Genomic DNA, 21,065 nt, shown 5'->3' on the forward strand with positions numbered 1-21,065 from the left:
TCCCCTGGAAAAAGATATTTTTTTAGAAGCTTTACTAGTAAACTTTACTATAGTAGCCCCTATAGAAGTACTATTAGAAGCTCCCGCCTAGTATAGTAGTTTATAACTTATAAATAAGATCCTATAAAATAATTATATATTACCGGATCTAGAGAAGCTATATATAATAGTCTAAGCCAAAAGTAATATCTAAATACTATAAAACGGCTTCTTTTTATACTATAGAAAACTCTATATTATAGAGAATAAAATAATTCCCGAATTATTTTTATGAATTATCCTAATTTATAAAGTATATAATAAATTCCTTTCTGAATATTCTAGATATATAAAGCTCTATTAGCTATTAAAGAAATAATATTACTAGCTATTTATAGGCAAGAATATTAATTAATACTATAGTAATTATTATATTTATAAGAGATTATATATGTCTAGAAATAAGAAGCCTGGTTTATTTTATTTTTTTCTAGTTTCTAATTATTTCTAATAATATATTACTATGAATTTTAAAAGCTATCTAGAAAGCAAATCGGGCTATAATATAGTTACTATATTTATAAATTACTTATTTAAGTACCTAATTATAATTCTAGTATAAGATATAATTATAGCCAAGTAGCTAGTACCTTTATTTTTATTTTATATAATATACTAAATAAGTATTTCAGAAATAATTATATTAGATTAGGAACTCTAATTTATATCCGATTTTTAGAGCAAATTCTATACGAGAATTAGTATAAAGCTCAAGCTCTCTATAGCTAATTACTTCTAAATAGATAAATAAATAGAGATTATTAATTAGTACTTTAATTAGAGATTATATCCGTATATTAATTATTATTAGAATAATTAGAATAAATAGGTTACTATAATTAATTATTAATAAGCCTCTCTTTAGTATAAAACTATTAGCTAGTTCCTATTTATAACTAAAAAGAGCTATAAGCCTTATATTTCTCTGGACTAGAACTTCTCTATTAAAGCTAATTTATTTAAGGAAAAGCTAAATAAAGATAAAGCTAAAGTATTAGTAAATTAATTATATGAATTATAGTAATTTGCCTAAGGCTATATAAAATAAGTATAGGAATAATATATAGTATAAGCTAATAAGTACTATTATCTAATTAATTTCAAAGTCGGAAATAAAGTATAAATTACTATAAAGTACTAGAAATCCAATTATTTGAGCCGGAAGCTAGAGAACTAAATAAAGGGCCTATTTGAGATTCTAGAATAGTATAACTATTCGTTTCTCCTAAAACTACTAGAAACTATAAAGATATATCTAGTTTTCTATATAAAGAAGCTATAAAAAGACTCCCAGAATTCTTTACTAGGTTAAGTAAACCTGGAACCGCTCCTATTAATACTAGAGAATAGTAAATAAGTATATAGTATTAAACGGGTTATTATAATTAAGCTAGTAAGAAATAGGCTAAAGTATAGAATTTAGTAAGTTAGTTAGGATAAAGATCTAGTATAGTATCTAGCTTTAGTATTAAGTAATAGTTCCCTGGTTTTATAAAGTTTCTATAATAATAATATTAATATACTAGGACCTTTATAAAACCTATAATACTAGCTAGACTATATAAAAAATAATACTTATCCAGAATTATATAGAAATAATAATAAATTCTTCTAGATTATATAGTAAAGGCGCCGGCCTTTTATATATAACTTCTATATTTAAAATACTGGTTTTATTTTAGGGAGGAGTATAGTATGAAATTAGATAAATTAATGGTTTTTATAAAGCTCGGGAATAAGCTTATTATAAAGAGAGAAGTAATATTATAATTCCCAGATACCCGGTATCTGAGATGCCTTACTAGATATTAGATGCCTCCTAGGCGCATGTAATATAGCCGCCTTACTAGGGAAGTATACTTGGAATATACTAGAGATATTTAGAAGGCTAAGCCCCTTTGGGACTAGTATACTATAGGGTATATATACTCTCTCGCAGTCTCCTGTATTCTAGTTTTCCCTTCCTTAGCTTTAAATTATCTTCATAAGGGACCTTCTATCTTGCTTTCCAAGCCCTGAATGCCGTACCCGTAATATAGGGCTAAATAAGCGAGAAGGAAGAGTAATTATATCCCAGATATAGGAGCTAGCTAATAATTGCAATTTTGTTTAGGAACTAAATATTCTAATTAGCTTAATCCAAAGTACTAAGGTACTATTTTATGAAATTAATACTATTTATTAGATCTTATATTAGAATAATCTAAATAGCTTTATAAAAAGAATTTAATAAAATATTTATATAAGAAATCTATATAAATATTTCTGAAGTTTTAGAAATTATTTATAGGCTTCTGAAAATATATTTTAATTAGTTATACTAATTTCGAATTAGAACTAGTATAAAAATTAATAATTAATTCAGGTAATTCTTTATTTTCATAAAAGAAACCTCTTTATATTATTATATATATAATAACTTCTTTTATTATTATTTTCTAGCCTCTTTTTCTATTCTTTTTTAAGTTTTCTTTAACTATTTTTAATTAATTCTATAATATTTTCTAACTTTACTATTTATTAATATAATTATAAATATAAAAGTAATCTTATAATCTTCTTTCCTATTATTAGTAAATACTTGAAATATTTCAAGTATTTACTTATTAATTTCTTTATCTTATATACTATAATATCTAGTAAGAAAACCTATAACTATTATAATAAGGGTTTTAAATTTTAAATTTTAGTAAGTTCTTTAGCTTTAATATTTATTAAGGCTAATATGATTTCAGATTTCTTATTATTTATTAGAAGCTTATTAGTTTTAGAAAAATACTATTATAATCTTTAAGAAATTTCTTAAATAAATATTCTAAATAGTATTATACTAATATAAATAATACTATTAATTAGGTTTTTAAAAACGAGAAGAAGTCTAATAAGTTTCGGAATTCTTCTTTCTATTTTAATAAAGCTAATAAGAATATTATTTAAGTTAGTATTCGAAAAGTAAGTTTTTCTAATATATTTAAATATTTACTAATTCTTTAAAGAAATATTCTAAAGTTTATTTTTAAGATATTAATTTTATTATTAAGATTTTTATTAAGATTTTTATTAAGATTTCTAAATAAATTACTAGTAATATTTCAAGTATTAATAATATAATATTTATAGCTATTTAGGATCTGATTTTAGAAATTCGAGTCTTTTATAAGATATATATAATAATTATAAGTTCCTTATTTATTTCTCTTAATATCCTTAATCCTAATATTACTATAATATAACTATATTTTATTAAAAAAAATAAGCGAATTCTAGAAAGTATTACCTAATTCTTTATTAAATCTTAAATAGAACTAGTATTTAGTATTTTTGCTTTAGGAATTAAGAATTAGAGTTTATTTATTTGAGATACCTATAACTAATTTACTTATAATAAACCTTTTTTAATCCTAAATCTTTTTCTAATAATTTAAATATAATTCTTATAAGCCTTAATAAAACTCTAGAAAGCCTTTATAAATAAAATACTCTAGAAAAAAAAAATTCTATTATTATTCCAGGCCTTTTCTTAGCTATTTTAGTCTTTTTTTTCTTTTAAATAATTTTTTTCTTACTAGTTTAGAATTCTTTTTAATCTTAAAAGATTATTAAAAAGTAATTTCGGATTTTAAGCTATAGTTTTAATTATATAATTTTAGAAGTTTCTTAAAATTTTCAAGATTAAAAAAAGTAAATAATTAGATATTATAATCTTTAGGCTAGGCTTTTTATTTAATTAAATACTATTACTTTTTATTTCTATTATTTTATTAGTAATTAATAATAGCTTTTATTTTTTATTTTTATTTTTTATTATTATTTACTAATTATAGAAGTTCTCTAAAGAAATATAAATATAGTTTCTAATTCTTTTTTATTATATATTTTTTAAAAAGAAAAATATAGAAAATTAGATATAAATAATTATATATATTTAATAGTTCTAACTTATATATTAAATTATTAATATATTTGAGGATCTTAAATAAACCTATAAATTTTAATTTGAGTTTTCTTATTTTAAATTTAATATTTCTTATTAATAATATTATTTAGGCTTTTTTAAAATAATATTTAGCTAATTAGTATTTATTATAATAGGTTTCCCGGTTATTTTATATATAATATTATAAAGTCTTAAGCTTTTTTTATTTTATTTTAAGAATTTCTAACCTTTTATATATAGCTAGTATTTTTTTTATAATTCTATTTTTAAGATTTTATAAAAATTAAAAATAGTATTTATAATATATATAAAAAGATATATTTTATAAAACCTAATATTTTAAGTTATTATATATAAATTCTATAAAAGATAATTTCTTAAACTAGTTATTCTTTTTAAATATTATAATAATATTTCAGATAATATTTTAGGGCTTGGTTTTACTTTTTTATTTAATTATTTAATTAAAAATAATAAGCTATATTTAAATACTATTTATATATTAAATAAAAATAAAAAATAAACTTGAACTAGTTAATAAATACCGTTTTTTAATTAGAAATAATTCTATTAAAAGAGCTAAAAATTAAGAAAATATATTCTTATATAATTTTAATAAATTCTAGAAAATTAATTATTTTATAATATATAATATATTTTATTATTTTAGAATACTAGTTAATAATTATAAGAATTATATTAAAATTAGAATCTTTTATCGAGTTTTTATATAATAATAGATTTATAATAAAATCTATAAAAATCTTATTTTAGGATCTCTCAAGCTATAATAAACTATTAAATAAATTATATAGTAAATTTTTTTGGCCTTAATTCTCTAGTAAATATTATATTCTTAATAATATTTATAAATATCTTTTTCTATATTTTTCTAATACTAGAATTTTCTAAAAAACTTAAAAGTTTTCTCTATTCTATAATATCTAGCTATTAGATTATTATAATAAAGCTTTATAACTTCTTAATATAAAGCAGAATTATTAGATATAATAATTCTTAAATAATATCTAAATAAGCCCGAATTATTTCTTTAGATTTCTTTTTTCTTAATATCTTTTTTATTAAATCTTTATTTTAAAATATTCTAATATTAAGAATTATTTCTCTGAATTATTTAAATAATATCTAGAAAGAATTCAAATAAAGAAGCTAGTATTATAGCTCTTTTAATAGCTATATATATCTATATATAGGGAATTAGATATTTATAATTATTTAATTTAAAAACTCGAGAACTAAAAAGTTTTTAATTCTATTAAAGAATATAATTATAGATATTTCTATTATTTTAGCTATAATAATAAAGCCTTTAAAGTATTTCCTATATCTTATTTCTTAACTAATTCTATAGTTAAGAAATCTATAAAATTATTTATTTATTTATTTTATAATAAATATTTCTTCTCAGTTATTATATATATAATAAGTATTAAATAATACTTATTTTAAAAAAAGAACTTTTTAGATATTTATAAAAACTTTTAAATTATAATTATAAAAGCTTTTTTTAATTTAATTTAAAAGATTAAAAGTCAAATTATATTAATAGAACCTTTTTTATAATTAGGCCTTTTACTAGATTTATTTATTAGATTTAAGGTACATTTATAATAAATAATATTAAAATTATATATTATAAAATATATTATCTAATATATATAATAGCTTTTTAAATACTTTATTTCTATAAAGTATTAGAGATTATTATAGTCTATAATAACCTTAATTATAAACCTGAACTCTTTAAAATAATAATACTAATATTTAAAGCTTTAATAATTATAAATAGCTTTCTATTATAAATATTATAGTTATATTTAGTTTCGGAAAGTTTCCGGAACTAAAATACTATTAGATACTAGTATTTTTTTAAACTATTACTAGAATTAATTTATTATAAAATAGTATTAGTAATTATGAATTTTAATATATTAGGTTTAATATAAATTTTCTTAAAAGAATTAAAATAGACTAGAATAGGTATTATAGTAAAAGCTTTTTTTAATATTTTAAAGCTTTTAGCTATTTTATTTATTTATATAAAGAAACCGGATGTCCGGCCCTTTTCTATTTCTTTTAAGAAATTTATTAAGCCTATAATTACTTGAGAATAATAGTAAATAAACCTATAATAGAAATTAGTAAATCCAAGAAATACTTAAATATTATAAAAAAAATCTAGTTCTAGTTATTTAATAATATTATAAACCCGTTTAGAATTTGCTTAAATATTTTCTATTTTAATAAAAAAGCCCAAGAATTCGATTTCTTTAATATTAAACTCGTATTTACTAAATTTATAAAACAGGTTATTTTTATATAGCCTAATAAATATTTAGTAAATATAATTATAATTTTTATTTTTATTTTAGAAATAAATAAGAATATTATTTAAATAAATAATTATAAAATAATTCAGGAATCTTATAAATATAATATTAATATATACTTGAAATTTAGCTAGTATATTAGCTAGCCTAAAAGATATTATAAGATATTTAAAATAGCTATAGCAGGTTCTAAAAGCCGTTTTATATTTATATTTTTTATAAATTTCTATCTAATAATATATATTTTTAAAATCTAATTTTATAAAGATCTTGGCTTTTTAGAGCTAATTAAGCGTTTTATTAATAAAAGAAAACAGATATTAATTCTTAATTATAACTTAATTAAGTTTATAATAATTAATATAAAAGTATAGCCTTTTATTTTTCTTAGAAATAAAAAAAATAAATGCTTTTATAAGGCTTTTATTAAGATTTATTTAATATTTATAAAATATATTCTATAAATATAAATATAATACTTCTAGTTAGATATCTAATAAATTATATAAAAATCTATATAGAACAATATTATTTATATTAATAAAGTATTTAATATTACTAAAATTAGAAAGTTCTAAAGCTTTATTAGAATTAAAAACCTCTAAAAAAAATTATATTTATTATTCCGGAAATATATAAGTATTTCTAAAGCTTCTTTCCAGAAAGTATTAATTTATTATATTAAAAACTCTTATTTAGTATTACTAGAATTATATAATAAAATAAAGATCTAATAACTATTATAAATATATAAAACCTATTATCTAGAATAATTATATTTGTTTTTAATTAAAAATAAGACTTGAAATACTAGCTTAGAATATAGATTAAACTCTTTACTAAACTCTTTTAATATTAGGATTTTAATATTATTAGATTATATAAATATATATATTTATTATTTTTTAATATAGTTTATATATTATATAAAAATTACTTTATAAAATTCTATATTAAAAATAAGGCTATAAGAGCTAATATTCTTATATTTATAGAACTAGAACTTAAAAAAATATATCGTACTATAATTATTTATAATAAATACTTTAAAATTATAAACTTAATAGATTTTAAATCTATTTCTATAAAAAATTATAAATTCTTAATTATATTTAGCTAAAATAATAAAGTTTCTGCTTTAAATCTAATTATTATTAAAGAAATTATAATCTAATCTAGCATTATTAAATCTATTATATATTTCTAAAATATCTATTTCTAGCTATATTAATCTTATTTAAATAGTTATATAAAATAATATGCCTTTTTTATTATAGCTAAAATTATTAATATTTAAGATTTAGTTTTTTTTTCTCTCTATTTCTTAAAAGAGTCTTTTTTAAAGCACTTTTTTATAATAATAGTATAAATCTATTTCTATAAATACTTTAACTTTTCTATTATTTTGGCTTTATTAGAGTTTTATCGAGTTTATTTATTATATTTAAAATATTTTATATTTCCTGAAAAATATTCTTTCTAATTATAAGTTTAATAAACTATATCTAAAATAGAACTAGTACTTTAGTAGGGCCTAGAAAGAGCTAAAATATTACCTGAAAATTTCTTATATAATTTTTAGAACTTCTTTTTTCTTTTTTAATAGTTTTATAAATTAGAATTCTTAGAAATAAAATTACTCTTATTAGATTCTCTAATTTTTATTTTCCTTAATTTAAAATAAGTAATATATTTTACTTTCTGAGTTTTCTTAAGCTATTTAGAAATAGATATTACTTTATTTTCTAAGAAAATAAATATAAGTATTTAATAAGTCTTAAAATTAGATAGAATAGTATTAAGAGTTTAGATCTGATTTCTTTTAGAATATAGGTTCTAATTAACTTCGAGATTAATTATTTGAATATATAATTTAATAACTATTTTATTATTCTTTTAATAAAGATCTCGAAGTTTCTTAAAGGTATTTTACTAATAAATTTGAAGTAATTTAAATATATTAGCTAAATAGGCCTTAAATTACTTCTAATAGATTTTATATAATAATAGGCTTTATTTTATTATAGTTTCTCAAGTATTATAAGATTTATTCCTAAAAGTATTTATAATAAAGTTAATTCTAGAAAAGTATTTATTATAAGTCTAAGATTAAGTTCTAAAAACCGCCTTTTAGAAGAATATAAATATTTTTTATTTGTTAAGAAACTTTCTATAATATAAGTCAGGTATCCGGATTTTAAAAAGCTTCTTTTAATTTAAATATATTTTCAAGATATTATATAATAGCTTCTAATAAATAATATTAAAATTACTTTTAAAGCTTATTATATTAGGAAGAAAATAGGTTCTAATTCTATTTTAGAAAGTTCTTTAATAGGAATTACTAAAGAAAATAGAATAGATTTATAAATAGAATTTCTATAAAATATAATAAACTATAAAGTATTTCTAAGGGTATTCTTATATTATTCTAATTATAGGATATATTAATTAATTATATCTACTAATTCTTGCTTTTATTAGAGTACTTTAACTTTAGTATATAAGCCTTATTTTATAGCTTAAATAATAGTTACTTGAATATTAATCTGGGTATTTGAATTATTACTAGAATTATTTTTATTATTATTACTTGTTTATAAAGGCTCCTAAAAAGTCCTATTAAAAGTATTAAATAAGCCTTTATTATTACTAGTATTAGAATTAATTTAGTTAACTTTTTCTATAAAAATAGCTTTAGTAAAAAATTATATATTTTATAGACTTCGAGATATAATTACTTATTAAACTATTTCCTTTAAAAGTAAAGAGATTAGCTTATAAGGTATTTATTAGTAGGTAATAAGATAATAGAATAAATTAATAAGTTATAAAACTATAGTATTAAATTTAATATAGAATTAATTTCTATTTCTTCTATAAAGTTCAGGGAAACCTTCTTTAAATAGGAAGCCCTAATAACATATATATAATTAGTGATTTATAAGCCTAATACTTATAATATAAGTAGTAGTTAGCTATAATAATAAAGGGCTATTAATCTTTCTAATTAATTCCCGTAATATCCGAGGTTTATTATATGTTCTTTGGTTATATGCGACTCTATATATATTATAATTAACTTCTATTAAATATTAAAGAATTAATATAATTATATATTTTAAAGAGAATATTTTATAAATATTTTTAATAAACTTGCTTAGTTAATTAAAATCGAATATATTATATAAGCAAGATTATTAAGAATTAAAGATATAAGTTTTTTTAAGAAAAAAATCTATGATTTCTTAATAATGTACTCGTATTTGAGTTTATACTTATAAACCGGAGCTTACTTAAATAGCCGATTAACTAATTAGTGCTTGCGAAGGCAATGGGGACCCTGCTTAATTAATCGCTTATATTAATAAATAGGGGGTGGTGAAGAAACACATCGTCTTCGGTTTAGCAACAATATTAGATACTCTTAGTTTTTTCGTGTTTCTATGGTATAGGAAAGAGCCCAACGTTGGTTAGAAGCGCATCTTGCTGGCAGATGGGGCAGTACAATTCGTGACAATTACTGCCGTTCTGACCCGCTGGGTAATAGTAACTCAGGCCGCCTTCGCCACATCGATGCTAGCTGGTTTGATTCTCGAACAACCGGCAGTAGCTTTGGCGGACTCAGCAACACTCTCCATTACGCGAGCCAGCAATAACGAGCCCTGGGGCTTGTCCGTCCTACTTTCTAGAACTCGCAATCGATCTGCCAAATTTCGCTTTCACAATCTCGGCTTATTACTTACTCAGTTCGTCGACTACACTATTGCAATTTACATTGGACTATACTCCTGTCAGATTTTACAATTGATACCATCCAAAGCGAATCACAAAACTCGCTTGTATACTGCGGTTCGAATTCCACTAATCCCTGGCCTGACGGCTCAGACTTCACGGATCAGCAACGAGATAGGAATCTTTGGCAAGCGAGACCCGCAACATACCCAACCTTCGCTGGGTACTTATACGCACCTCCATTGTAATGGATGACGTGGATAATCCTGGTGTCATCATTCGTGCTTTTCTTCCCTCTACGGTTAGCACCCTCTCGATCATCTCTACGGGGCTTCGGAGGTGTAGCCTCGGTATTGGGCATGCGGATTGCGGAAGGGGAAGGTGGACTAAGATCATGGAGAAGTTCTGATTAAGCAAACGAGAAGGGGTGAACGTGGTTGAGGTGGTGGACGTGATACATCCTCTAGCATGAAAACGGCCCTCTTAACAACCCATCCCACTTAGCCTTCACAGCGTCCAGATCCCTCCAACCATCTCTCAACCTCTCATCCCTCGTTCTCCCCTCCTCGCCACCACCTGCAACTCTCATCTCCCCTTGCATCCTCGCCCCCTTCACCAGCGCCGCAGTTCTCGGCTGTCTCTTCTCCGCGAACTCCTTAAAAGCCCTCTTCAACTCATCGGCATCCACCCCATCACAAACATTCGGCAACAGCTCAGACAACCACCAACAATCCTCCAACGCCTGATTAGCGCCTTGTCCCAAGTGCGGACTCGTAGGATGTGCCGCATCACCCACAAGCACACACCTTCCGCCTCTACTTACCCAATTCTCAGGGTCCAGCGCCTCCCTATCATAAAGTCCATACTTAATCACCTTCTCCGCCGCATCCACCAACTCGCTAACCTCCTCGCACCACCCCTCAAACTCCGCTTTCAACCTCCTCTTGAAATCCTTCAGCTGATCCGCATCCATCGACTGCCACGTCTCGACATCCTTCGTCTCGGACCGGCTTGTGATAGCCCACCCGGTCATCCCCTCCTCAACGCGATAACTAGGAAACGTAATAAAGTGTCGTCCCGGCCCATAGAAATTCTTCCACACCCCCTTCTTCCCCAGCACCGCGTGCGGCGTCCTCGAGATCCCAGCAACCTGCACCAATCCCGTGAACACGGGCTCAATCTCCACGACGCCTCTCTGACGGAGCAGGATCGCGCGAGCCGCGGAACGGATGCCGTCGCAGGCTACCAGGAAAGAACCTGTTTCTTGGAGCCCAGAGGAGGAGGTTGCCGTCACGGCATCCGTGGATTCGACGATGGAGTCCAGTTTCCAGCCTTCGAGGAGAGGGATGCCGGATGATTTCAGGGCAGATTTGAGAGCGAGGTTCAGAACACTACGCTTTACGCCACAAACGGGCTGTCCATAAGTCTCTTTCCATGTCGAAGGTGAGTCCGTACCACCTATTTCTTCCCCTGCCCATGTGTAATCACGGATCGCTTGCACGTTCGGAACCGACGTGGTGATCGGGGACGCGAGATCGAGGAGCGCGAGGACTTTGAGGCCGTTGGGCATGAGCATCAAACCCGACCCTGCATCGCCGAGTTCACGAACTTTCTCGAGAACGATGGGAGAGTAGCCTTTCATTTTGAGCAGAAGAGCGAGGATGGGGCCGGAGATTCCTGCGCCGATGATGAGGACTTTTGGTGATGGAGGTTGCATCCCGGCTGGGAGTTTGTCAATTTCCCTGGCCAGTGAAAAGACTTCCCAGCTTAAATGGAAACGGGAAAAGAGTTGAGGAGAACTTCTGCGGTGGAATTGATTATGAATTGAGAGAGTTGAAACTTTGATACAGAAGCGACTGTGCGAAGGAGAGTAAAGACAATATATACAAGTCTGAACGAAAGCAGGAAGATAGAATCTGAGAATGAATGATTCCACGATTCGGTTCGGGCCTCGCGCCTCGCGCAGCGAACTGAGGTCAAATTGTCCGAACCCCCATTGTCCAATAGGGAGATTGTTGACCGGGGTTAAAAATTCCTCTTGTGCTGACTCACGCCGAACTCAGCCCAAGCTACGCAATGGAGCTGCGAAACACACTCTGCTTTGGGGTATATGTTCGCCGAATATGAGATGGGAAGTTATCAGAGTGCAGGAATGGATAAATGAACATGATGCGGAACTGAGTGGCAAAACGTTTGGGATTGACGCGCACCCCTTTTCACGTCGATCACGTGATCCTACTCATGTTACAATCAAAGTTAGACGCTAGTCTCATCTTTGCTAATTCCGTTTTAGTCTCTGAATGTGAGTAGGAGTTGCTTTAACTTTAGCCCAGGGTGGGTAGCTTAAGCGTAAGGCAGAGTTAGTATAAAAATATATTAGGAAACTTATTTTAGCTCTCTTAAAGCTTAGTTATATTCTTTTTGTCTTATTTTTAAGAGCGCGCTTTATTTTAATTTAAATAAGAATTATTTTTATATTATTCTTAAATCTAGATCTATTTATATATATTATACTTATATAATAAAGTAATTAAGACTTTTTTTTCTTATAATATTAGGCGACATTGTAGTATTGGACCTGCTGTTTTCGGCAGGTTTGGTCGCTGTTTTATGGGGGGTCGAACCCCGGGAAGATCCATTACATGTCGAGCCTGGCTCTCGTCAAGCGGCTGATCGTCGGAGCAAAGCTGCTCTAGGAGCTCCAAAACGTCAGCTCTTGGGATCCTCCTGCAACTGTCGACTCTTGAGGTGCCTCTTTTGGACTCGATAGCCCCCCCCCGAAACGGGGGGCCGGTCACCGTGGCAGTCACCCTTCCGGCGCTTCGAGCCCTCTGTCCTTCAAACATACTTATATGTCCTCATCCTTCCCCTATCTCTCTCGCAACCATTACTTCTCACCGACCATAATATCCTTTCCCCCCTCCTCTGCACCCATTACTCTTTACGATAATAGTATAGCCAAGACTATATCCCACCAAAGCAGAACGATCCTGTCGTTCTTATGGCCCCGAGCCGGTACACGCCTGTCGACGTATAACTGCCAGATATCTCGATATAGGGCCTTTAAGTCCTTTATTATTATATTAAATACGAGATCTGGGCCGCTTCGCTAAAATTAAAGACTGGCCCCGAAGCTTGCGTAGGGGCCAGTCTTTAATTTTGCCCTGATCTCGATTCGAGATTAATTAGATGCCTCAGGTACTTATTTAAGGGATATCAGCTTTACTGACTTTAAATTCACTTTGAAAATTCACTTTTTGAAGGCTAAAATTTTTCCAGGTAAGCTAAATAAGGTAGGTTTTAATTTCGAATTCCAAAGCTTCTTTCCTTTAATAAATATATATACATATACGTAAGTCAACCCCATACCCGCTACGGGCCTGCCCCTGGCCTGTAACGCTCCTTACGGTCCGTAGAATGTCTTCTCTCCTATCTGCTCCCGCTGCTTCAGCAGCACTAGCACCAGCCCCAGCTGCAGCTGCAGCTCCAGCTTCAGCACCACCACTATCACCACCACCACCACCACCACCACCAGCAGCAGTAGCAACAGCAGCTTCAGCACCACCACTACCACCACCACCAGCAGTAGCAACAGCAGCAACAGCACCACCACTACCACCACCACCAGCAGTAGCAACAGCAGCAACAGCAGCAGCACCAGCAGTAGTAGCAGCAGCAGCAGCAGCAGCAGCAGCAGCACCAGTACCAGCACCTGCCCTACCTGCCCTGCCTGCCCTGCCTGCCCTGCCTGCCCTGCCTGCCCTGCCTGCCCGCCCAACCCGTACCATAACGGCGCTCTCTTTGCTGGCTCTGCTACAGGTGCCTGTTTTGCGGCCCGGCCATAATCGTGCGTCAGGACTTGCACTAAATCCCCTACGTCCCTGCGGGTTTAGTGCGTATCAGCGATACGGTCAAAAATCAGCGATACGGTCATTTTTTTAGAACACCAATTTTCGGAATTTTGGTGAAAATCAAAGAAAAATATTTTATAGTTTATATGGAGTTTATACTATAATTAATAATTGAAATTCTCTTACTTTCACATCGCATGTGTACGCAGTATAAAATGCTGGAAATATTACACACTTTACCTCGTCGGCGACCCCCCCAAAATACTTCGATTCTAAGAAATCAATTAATTACACAACCACCATGTCTTAATTCGTGTACCCAATAATTGTCTCCTTCCCATTAGTAGCTAATCTAACTATATTACCAAAGCCATTATTATAAAATAAAGGGGGAAGGGGGGAGTGGCTTGACAAAACCAAGTTCTCTGCCTAGCATTTATTATTATGCGCAAATATGCGTCGCCTGGTGGGTGGATGCGCTCTCTCCCAGAATCTTATTAGCCATCCCCCGCACTCTCTTGAGGTTAATATTATGGCCTAAATAGATTAAAAAATCAATAAACTGCTTTAGGGCATTTTCCTGATCACGATAAAGGGCCTTGTTGAAGCCCCCTTTGGTGTTTTGTAGTAATCGGCCAGCGAGCCGCGCTTTCCAGAGGCATAATTTGACCCTGAATTAACGCGCAATCGCAGATTTTTGACGTGTGGGTTCCTGGCATAGAAATCGGAGGCCTGGGCCATCCTTTTCTCTTCTTCTGGGTCGAATTTGGCCATGGTATTAATATTTAATTAATTAAAATCGATATAATAGTAAAAAAAATGACCGTATCGCTGATTTTTGACCGTATCGCTAATATGCACTAAACCCGCAGGGACATAGGGGATTTAGTGCAAGTCCTGACGCACGATTACTACTAACCCCGCCCGGCCTGCTAACCTGGAGGCTAAACTTGGCTAATTCGTTAGTCAAGTTTATATTACCGGGTATATATATTATACTAGCGAGTCGGATATATAGATAATATATATAGTTATAGCTAGTTGGTTTAGAGAAAGCTATACTAACTACTATTATAATAGTAAGAGTACCTATTATTCTTTCTGTAAGTGCTTTTTATACCTGTTTACTAATCTTTTACAGACCGTAACTAACCTAATGAGTACTTATAGGTACTACTACTACTCTCTCTCTTTCTCTAGCTCTAGCTCTAGCTCCTGCCCCTGCTACTACTAATCCATATCCGCTTTACCGGGTTATTTCCGGTAGTTATATAGGTAACCGGGTTACTTCTGGCAGATTATCTTTATATATATATATATCTACTACAGATTATTACGGATTATAACTAATATATAAATAGCTTACCGCCTTACTATTTCTTATTACTATTACCTATTTACTTTCTCTTAGAGAGTATACTATTTCGCTAAGCTTTATAGGAAGCTAGTAGTTCTTTATAAAAAGAAGACAAAGGTACTAGAAGAGGAAAAGGAAACGAATTACTTGGTACTAGAGACAGAGAAGGAGAAGAGAAAGGAGGAAGAGAGAGAGGAGGAAGAAGAAGAGAAGAAAGAGGAAAGGAAAGAAAGTAAATAGAATAAGAAATTATAAATCCTATAAAGGGTTATCTAGAAGAGATATATATTTTTAATACCTAATAATATAGTATTCTTAGTTTATTTAAGCCCTAAAATATTTGAAGTAATAATTATAAGTTATTTATAAATAGATATAAATACTTATAAATACTTATAAATAGTTATAAATAGTTATAAATCCCTAAATCCCTTAACCTAACCTATAAGGCTACCCGGTATTTATAAGGTACTCATAAGAGATAAAGTACTAAAATAAATTAGCTAAGACCTTAGAATAAGTTATATTAAATATTCTAGATAAGTTCTTATATAATAAAAGAATATTTAAGTTTTCTATAAATAATATACGGGAAACCCCTATATAAAACTGCTTATAAGTAAATACAGGCGTTTATAGGTCCAAACTAATAGTATAAAAGAACTAATCTTATAATTTATTAATAGTTATTATAAAGTATAAATAAACTAGGAACTATTTTTAGGAAAAGGTAATTTTTAGGCTAGTATTTATAGTAAATAGCTTAATTTATAAAATTACTTATAACTAGTTATTAAAATCCCTTCTAAGTAAGCGGGCCTTAATATAATATATTTATAAGTTTATAATTATTATTCGGATCCTATTATATAAATCTTTTTATAAATATAGGTTTCGTAAAAATATTATTAGAGCTCTAATTTTAAAAGTAAACTGAGATAATAATAAGAAAAAGAAATTAATACTTTATAGCTATTTTATAAATAGCTTATATAAGTTATTACCCGAAGACTTATTTATATCTAGGGAATCTACTAATTAGTATATTTATAATTAGCCTAATAAATATCTAAAAATATAAGTATTAAGATCTAAGACTATAGTATTTAATATAGTTAAAAGATATTATTTATAGAAAATTAATAAATCTGTAATAGCCCGGAAAAGAAAATCTAGAAAGTAAATATAGCTAATTAGATTCGTAATTAATACTAGCTAGTTTATATAATTCGGAATTATTACTATTTTATTAGGATTTGGGCTATTAGGTAATTTACTAATCTAGTAAATAAACTTCTAGCTATTCTTATTCTTATAAACTCGTATATTAGTCTATAAATAGAGCTACTTAAACTATAGCTAAATAAATAATTATTAAAAGTATATAATAATAATATTTACTTATAAATCATATAATATAACTAGAAGAATCTAAATAAAGTTCCTATTAAGAATTACAGGTATTTCTCTAAAGGAAATATTATTTACTATAGATTATAAATTTACTAAAAGCTAGTAAATAACCTTAAAATAGTACTTATATTATATTAATATCTTATTTCAGATAATAAGATTTATAAACTAGAGAATTTATCTAAGGGTATTTTATTTTATAATAGAACTTATAAATAATTTATAAAGTTTAATTAGAATCTTAAACTAGAAATAAAACATATATTTATTTAATAATAAAAGAATTATAATACTTATAAATACTATATAAAGAATTATTTACTTTTACTTATAAAAGTAATAGTAAAGTACCTTATATAAAAACGTTTTATCTATATTTCCTGGCCCTTATAAATAAAAGTAAGCTATTTATAAATCTGATTTAATAGCTATAATAATCTTTATAAAGTATAATTACTAATTAGAATTAAGCTATATTTATATTATAATTATAAATAATATTTAGTTCTCGAAAATATATAATATAAATAAGAAATAATACTTACTAGTCTAATTCTAGATAAAAAACAGGAGCCTATAGTCTATAAATAACTACTATTAGTCTATAAGCTTATATATAAGTAAGAAGAGGCTATAATTATAATATGAATTAAAAAGCGGAAATAAGAAACTATTATTATAAATAAGCTAGTATTAGAAATTATTATAGAAATAGTACTTATACTAGTTCCAGATTATTAATAAGTCTATAATTAGTTATTAATAGAAGCTAGTTAAGAATAATATTTATAAATTACTTATAAATATAAATAAGATAGCCTTATTAAAATACTAATACTATTTCTGGTTATTTTCTATTAAATTATAAATAATATAAATAGCTTAATATATTAGGTAATAAATGCCCTTAACTAAATATAGATTTATAAAGAACTACGGGCTATAAATAATTATAAATAAAAGCTATAAATAGTATTATTTACTCGAAATAAGATTATAGTAATATATATAACTAATCTAGTTATTATTATTTTACTAATAATACTTCTATATATAAATCTTTAGAACCTATATAAAATAGGTCAGAAACTTTAAATATAAGTATTATTTATTATTCTTATATATAATATTATATTTAAAGAAAGCTATTAAGATTAAATAAATATTTATAATCTTTATAGCTAGGGCTATAAGAGAAATATTATCTAGAAAATAGACTATTTACTTTTTCTTAAAATAAACTATAAGATACTAAATAAAAGAAAATTCCTAATATATAGGAAATTTAAATAGTTACTAAATAGCCTTATATAAACTTATATAATAGGTATATATATACCGGATAATCTCGTTATTTATAGCTATAATTATAATTATTATATAATCCGTTTCTTTATATATATACTTATAAATATATTTAATTACTTAAATTAAGATATATATTTCTATATTAATATATAAATAGAACTTCTAAAAAAGATACGGGTTATATAAAATAATCTAATAATTATTACAAATAATTTACTAGTTCTAAATATTAGATTTATAGACTATAAATATCTATCTATTATTCTAGTAATAATATTTAGAATAGCTATTTTTATAGATTATAATACGGTTCGTAAAAGCCTTTAGAAATCTTTTAAAATATACTAATAGATTATAAGCTTCTTCATAGACTATATATAGGGCTTATATATAATCCTCTTTATATAAACTATAAAATATATTACTTATAACTAAGGCCAGAAGCTTATTTATAAAGTCCTATAATAGATCTAATAGTTTAGTATATATAACCTTATTTATATATTTAAATATATTAAACTTTATAAATACTTATAAGAATAAAAGTAAATATAAATATAAAAGCCCTTATTTCTAGTATTTAATTATATAAATATAGCCTATATATAATTTAAAAAGACTATTTTTAAGATTTATAAAAAGCTTTTAAATCTTGAATTAAAATATATAAGTAATTAGATCTGGCTAGTTTATAAATTATAAGCCATATAGCTTCTAGATAATCTCTAGCTATTATAAATTAGTTATAAAGATAATAAAAAAGATAAACTTTCTAAAATAATAAATAATAGCTATTAAATTTTAAAAAAGCTATTATATAAACCGATTTCTATTTATAAAAAAAAATAGAAGAATAAATTACTAATCTAGATTAGTTACTAAGATATTCTTATAAAGAAAAATATTTATTAAATTATTATATATATTTATACGGATTTTATCTTAATATAAATAGAACTAATTAAGAAATATAGTTTTATAAATAATAAAAGCATCTATAATATATTACTAAAAGAGCTAGTAAGTATAAAAGAGAGATAATATCTTATAATTACGGGTATATAAATAGAACTAGTAAAAGAGCTATTATTTTAAATAAATTTATTAATAAATATAATAGGTATTTTATAAAGTTATTTTATAGTATTATTTGTATTTATTATATAGAAAGAAAAGTATATAGTAAAGTAATATATATATTATATAAATAATAATTACCTAGTAAAGTTATAGACCTTAATAGCTAGGCTTATAAACTATAAGGAAAATATTATATTAATTCTCGTTTATAAACTTATCTAGGAAAATTCCTATTAGCTCTATAGTTATAGAAAGGTTCTTATAATAATAGTTTACTCTAGACTAGAGAATTAGATATATTTATAAGCTAAGAAAAATCCGAAAGTAACTTATTTAGCTAACTAATTACTTCCGGACTATTTTATAGATCTATATAAAGAGATTATTATAATTTGCAAGTATTTTATAAAGGCTATAAAAAATAGCTCAATTAAATTACAGGTAATATTATAACTAGAGATTAGTTATATAGTCTAGATTATAAAAAAATAACTAGATAAAGGCTAGAACCTATTATAAGCCTGGTTTTAAAAGTCTCTAGTAATAAAATAGCTTCCTATAAATCTAAAAGTAGTAAAGACTATAAAAAAAGTTAGTATATATATTTTTAGTATAGCTTATAAATATAAAAGCAAGTATAAAATTATATATTCTTATATTTTAATAAAAGCTATAGGCTTATAAATTATTTCTTTTAAAAAGTACTTATAAAAAAAATAGAAATACTTGTAACTTATTTACTATTATATATTTTTTTTTATTATAGAACTCAAATTTCTAATTTATACCTATAATTACCTCTAATATCTAGTATCTTATATTATAATTCTTATATTTAATATTTATTAGACTAAGATTATAAGCGGGCCGATTCCGGAACTATAAATAAAAGCTAATAGATAAGACGAGAAAAGAAAAAAAAAGAAAAGAAAATAGTAATAATAGTAAAATAGCTTTTACTAGCTAATTATAGGCCATATCTAGCTTATTATAGATTTAATAAATCCGTTTTCGAAACCGAAGGTTATTCTTATTTATAAGAGGCTATATAGATCCGGTATATATTTATTAAGAGGTATTCGGATTAATATCTATAAGAGAAAAGCGCCTTATAGCTCGTTTAGCCTAAAAAAGATTAGTAATTAAGTATATAAGTCCGGATATATAAGAATAAAAAGATCTTATATTATAAATATATCTTATATAAATCTTTCTTAAGATTTAGAAGAAATCCGCTATATAGAAAGTATTATCTATAACTGGTATAAAAGTATAATAAAAAAGAATTTATATTTATATAATTATAGGCTAAATAAAAGGCCGAGAAATATATAAGAAATAATAAAGAATTCGGGTATTTCTAGAATAAATAATATATAAAAAGCTTAGGTTCAAGTTTTAGTATTTTTTATATAACTAGTTTTTTAACTAGGTAATCTAATTATATAATAGTATTATATAGACGAGTTTAAGGCCGCTTTACTAAAATTATTACTAGTAGTCCTATATAAGCTCCGGAGCTAGTAATAATTTTATTCTAAACTTGTTTTAAATAGAATTAAAATATAATAAAGGCTTTTAGCTAAGTATATAAATTAGATATAAATTCTTTATAAATTCTTTATAAATAATATAAAAAGAAAAATAGCCCATAAGTATATAAAGTTAGTTATAAGTAAATTAAAAGCTAAATAAGACCTTATAATATTTCTAGATATATTATATTACTTATATAATTTATATTAGGAAATAAAAAAATATAAAGCCCTACTTATAAAATTACCTATAAGGCCGCTATATAGAACTAGCTATAAGAAAAGACTAGTAATTATAAATTTACTCCTATTACTTTAAATAACTAGCCTTATAACTTATTAATAGTTATTATAAAAAATAAAGCAAATAGAAACTACTTATAGGAAAGTATAAAAAATAGTTATTAATTTATAAACTAGAGCTTAATTCGTAAAATTATTTATAACTAGCTATTAAAA

General features: G+C 26.0%; 2 protein-coding genes across 2 annotated transcripts; one reads left to right on the forward strand and one right to left on the reverse strand.

Annotated features, from left to right (window-relative positions):
• Window positions 1-10,459: 10,459 nt before the first annotated feature.
• K444DRAFT_620131 (FAD/NAD(P)-binding domain-containing protein) lies at window positions 10,460-11,983 on the reverse strand. The gene has a single exon (XM_024881643.1). The coding sequence runs from the start codon at window positions 11,777-11,779 to the stop codon at window positions 10,526-10,528; it is 1,254 nt and encodes a 417-aa protein (XP_024727846.1). The 5' UTR covers window positions 11,780-11,983; the 3' UTR covers window positions 10,460-10,525.
• Window positions 11,984-13,253: 1,270 nt separating this feature from the next.
• Window positions 13,254-14,065, forward strand: K444DRAFT_221848 (uncharacterized protein). Its single transcript, XM_024871148.1, has one exon. It carries the CDS (start codon window positions 13,480-13,482, stop codon window positions 14,002-14,004), a length of 525 nt encoding a protein of 174 aa, XP_024727847.1. The 5' UTR covers window positions 13,254-13,479; the 3' UTR covers window positions 14,005-14,065.
• Window positions 14,066-21,065: the final 7,000 nt, after the last annotated feature.

The sequence above is a fragment of the Hyaloscypha bicolor genome (genome assembly GCF_002865645.1).
Source record: "Hyaloscypha bicolor E unplaced genomic scaffold K444scaffold_182, whole genome shotgun sequence".
Classification (NCBI taxonomy): domain Eukaryota; kingdom Fungi; phylum Ascomycota; class Leotiomycetes; order Helotiales; family Hyaloscyphaceae; genus Hyaloscypha; species Hyaloscypha bicolor.

What these genes read in the sequence shown, in the direction of transcription:
- K444DRAFT_620131 (XM_024881643.1), bottom strand. Translation starts at nt 11,779, where the DNA reads ATGCAACCTCCATCACCAAAAGTCCTCATCATCGGCGCAGGAATCTCC.
- K444DRAFT_221848 (XM_024871148.1), top strand. Translation starts at nt 13,480, where the DNA reads ATGTCTTCTCTCCTATCTGCTCCCGCTGCTTCAGCAGCACTAGCACCA.